Below are 1,460 nucleotides of genomic sequence, written 5' to 3'. Positions count from 1 at the left end.
TGTGTGTGTGTGTGTGTGTGTGTGTGTGTGTGTGTGTGTCTGTTGGAAGACAAGCTTTGGGAGCTAGTTCTCTCCGACACAATGGGCTCTTGAGATTGGACTCAGGTTCTCAGGCATGGCTGGTAGTTTTACATACTGAGCCACCTCAGAGGCCTGGGATTTACTCTGGGTTATCCACTAGGATTCATTGAGGGGCATCAGTAGAGGGAAGTGACAGATTAGAAATCTAAAGCTGCACATCACCCTCTGCTACTCAGAAACATGTTTACTTTCCAGGCATTTGCAATGAGATAGTAGACGAAAACCAGATTTATAGGGTGATTCTCTGCTATTTTTTCCTAATAGTTATTTTCTATTCTCATCTAGTTTGATACAAAATTCTCAAAGGGTTAGGTCAATGTTTAAAATTAAAGATTTTCTTATGACTATAACCATTAAATAAAATTAATACTGGAGAAATAAAACAGGCTCTGATTAACCAACTTTCATGGTCTTATTCTTAAAGTATTTTGTTAAGCTGGGAAGAAAACAGTGTTCACAAACCATCTACATCAAGCCTTAGACATTAAGTCATAATTTACCACTTAAAAATGAAATTGTACAAAAATTTTAATACTGAAAAGAAATGATTGAAAATAATATCAACGAAATATTCAACCATATATTCTATCCCACCCCCAAAGGCTAAGGGCTTTTAACAAAAATCAGAATAAAGTATCTTTTGATAAAACAATTCAACTGTTCAATGCAAACATATTTTTCTCTAACAGTGAAATAAGATGGACCCAAGGAAGGATTCTCACAACCACATTATAGTGAAGAAACAAAGTACTCGGAAAATATCTTTAGGTGAAAAAGTCTGAACTGTTAGTAAATAGTTGTATCCACATATACCTACAACACTGACAAAGGGGCTGATAATGAAAACAAAGCAGCCTTTTGTGATCTGTTACAAATAAGTTTAGACTTAGAACTATTCGTCAGGGCTAAAGAATCCCCAAATTTCTGGAAATTAAGATTTCCTTAGCAGATCATTTTCTTGGCTTATTTCCTTTTTCTTTCTCAAATTCAGCTATCTGATTAAATATATTGAGTAAATTTTGAGGTAAATTTTTCTTAACCCCGCAGTCTGGCTGCTCTTTGCTATTTAGCATCTCTTCTGGAGCCTCAGTTTTATTACCCTCCCGGCAACCGTCCTCCTTTTCATACGCACGCTCTCCCTGATTTGTACTTAACTGGTATCTTTGCTCATGTTTATTGACATCCCGAGATCCAGAGTATGTATATTTTTTTGGTTTTTCAAGTGACTTCCAAGAGTAGTCTGAACTTGCTGGTGAAGTAGAGGACTTCACAGAACTTGGCTCCCACCTCCCAGAGTGATCCCTTCTTCCCTCTGTGTCCTTTTCAAATCTTCGGTAACTAGATGCCTTCAGCTTGTCCTCTGAATTTCTAGAGAAGGA

The 1,460-nt window shown here is 36.9% G+C and overlaps 1 protein-coding gene across 1 annotated transcript in view; it reads right to left on the bottom strand.

Annotated features, from left to right (window-relative positions):
* Positions 1-6: 6 nt before the first annotated feature.
* The window catches only part of Ttc14 (tetratricopeptide repeat domain 14), a 9,910-nt gene continuing 8,456 nt past the window's right edge, over positions 7-1,460 (bottom strand). The window contains exon 11 of the mRNA XM_021196167.2: positions 7-1,460. This exon is cut by the window's right edge and continues 481 nt beyond it. Within this exon, the coding sequence (XP_021051826.1) occupies positions 1,032-1,460 (429 nt within the window). The 3' untranslated portion in view covers positions 7-1,031.

This window comes from Mus pahari, chromosome 4, assembly GCF_900095145.1.
Source record: "Mus pahari chromosome 4, PAHARI_EIJ_v1.1, whole genome shotgun sequence".
NCBI lineage: Eukaryota > Metazoa > Chordata > Mammalia > Rodentia > Muridae > Mus > Mus pahari.
The sequence above is the reverse complement of the archived record's forward strand: the minus strand, read 5'-3'. Positions and strand labels throughout refer to the sequence as shown.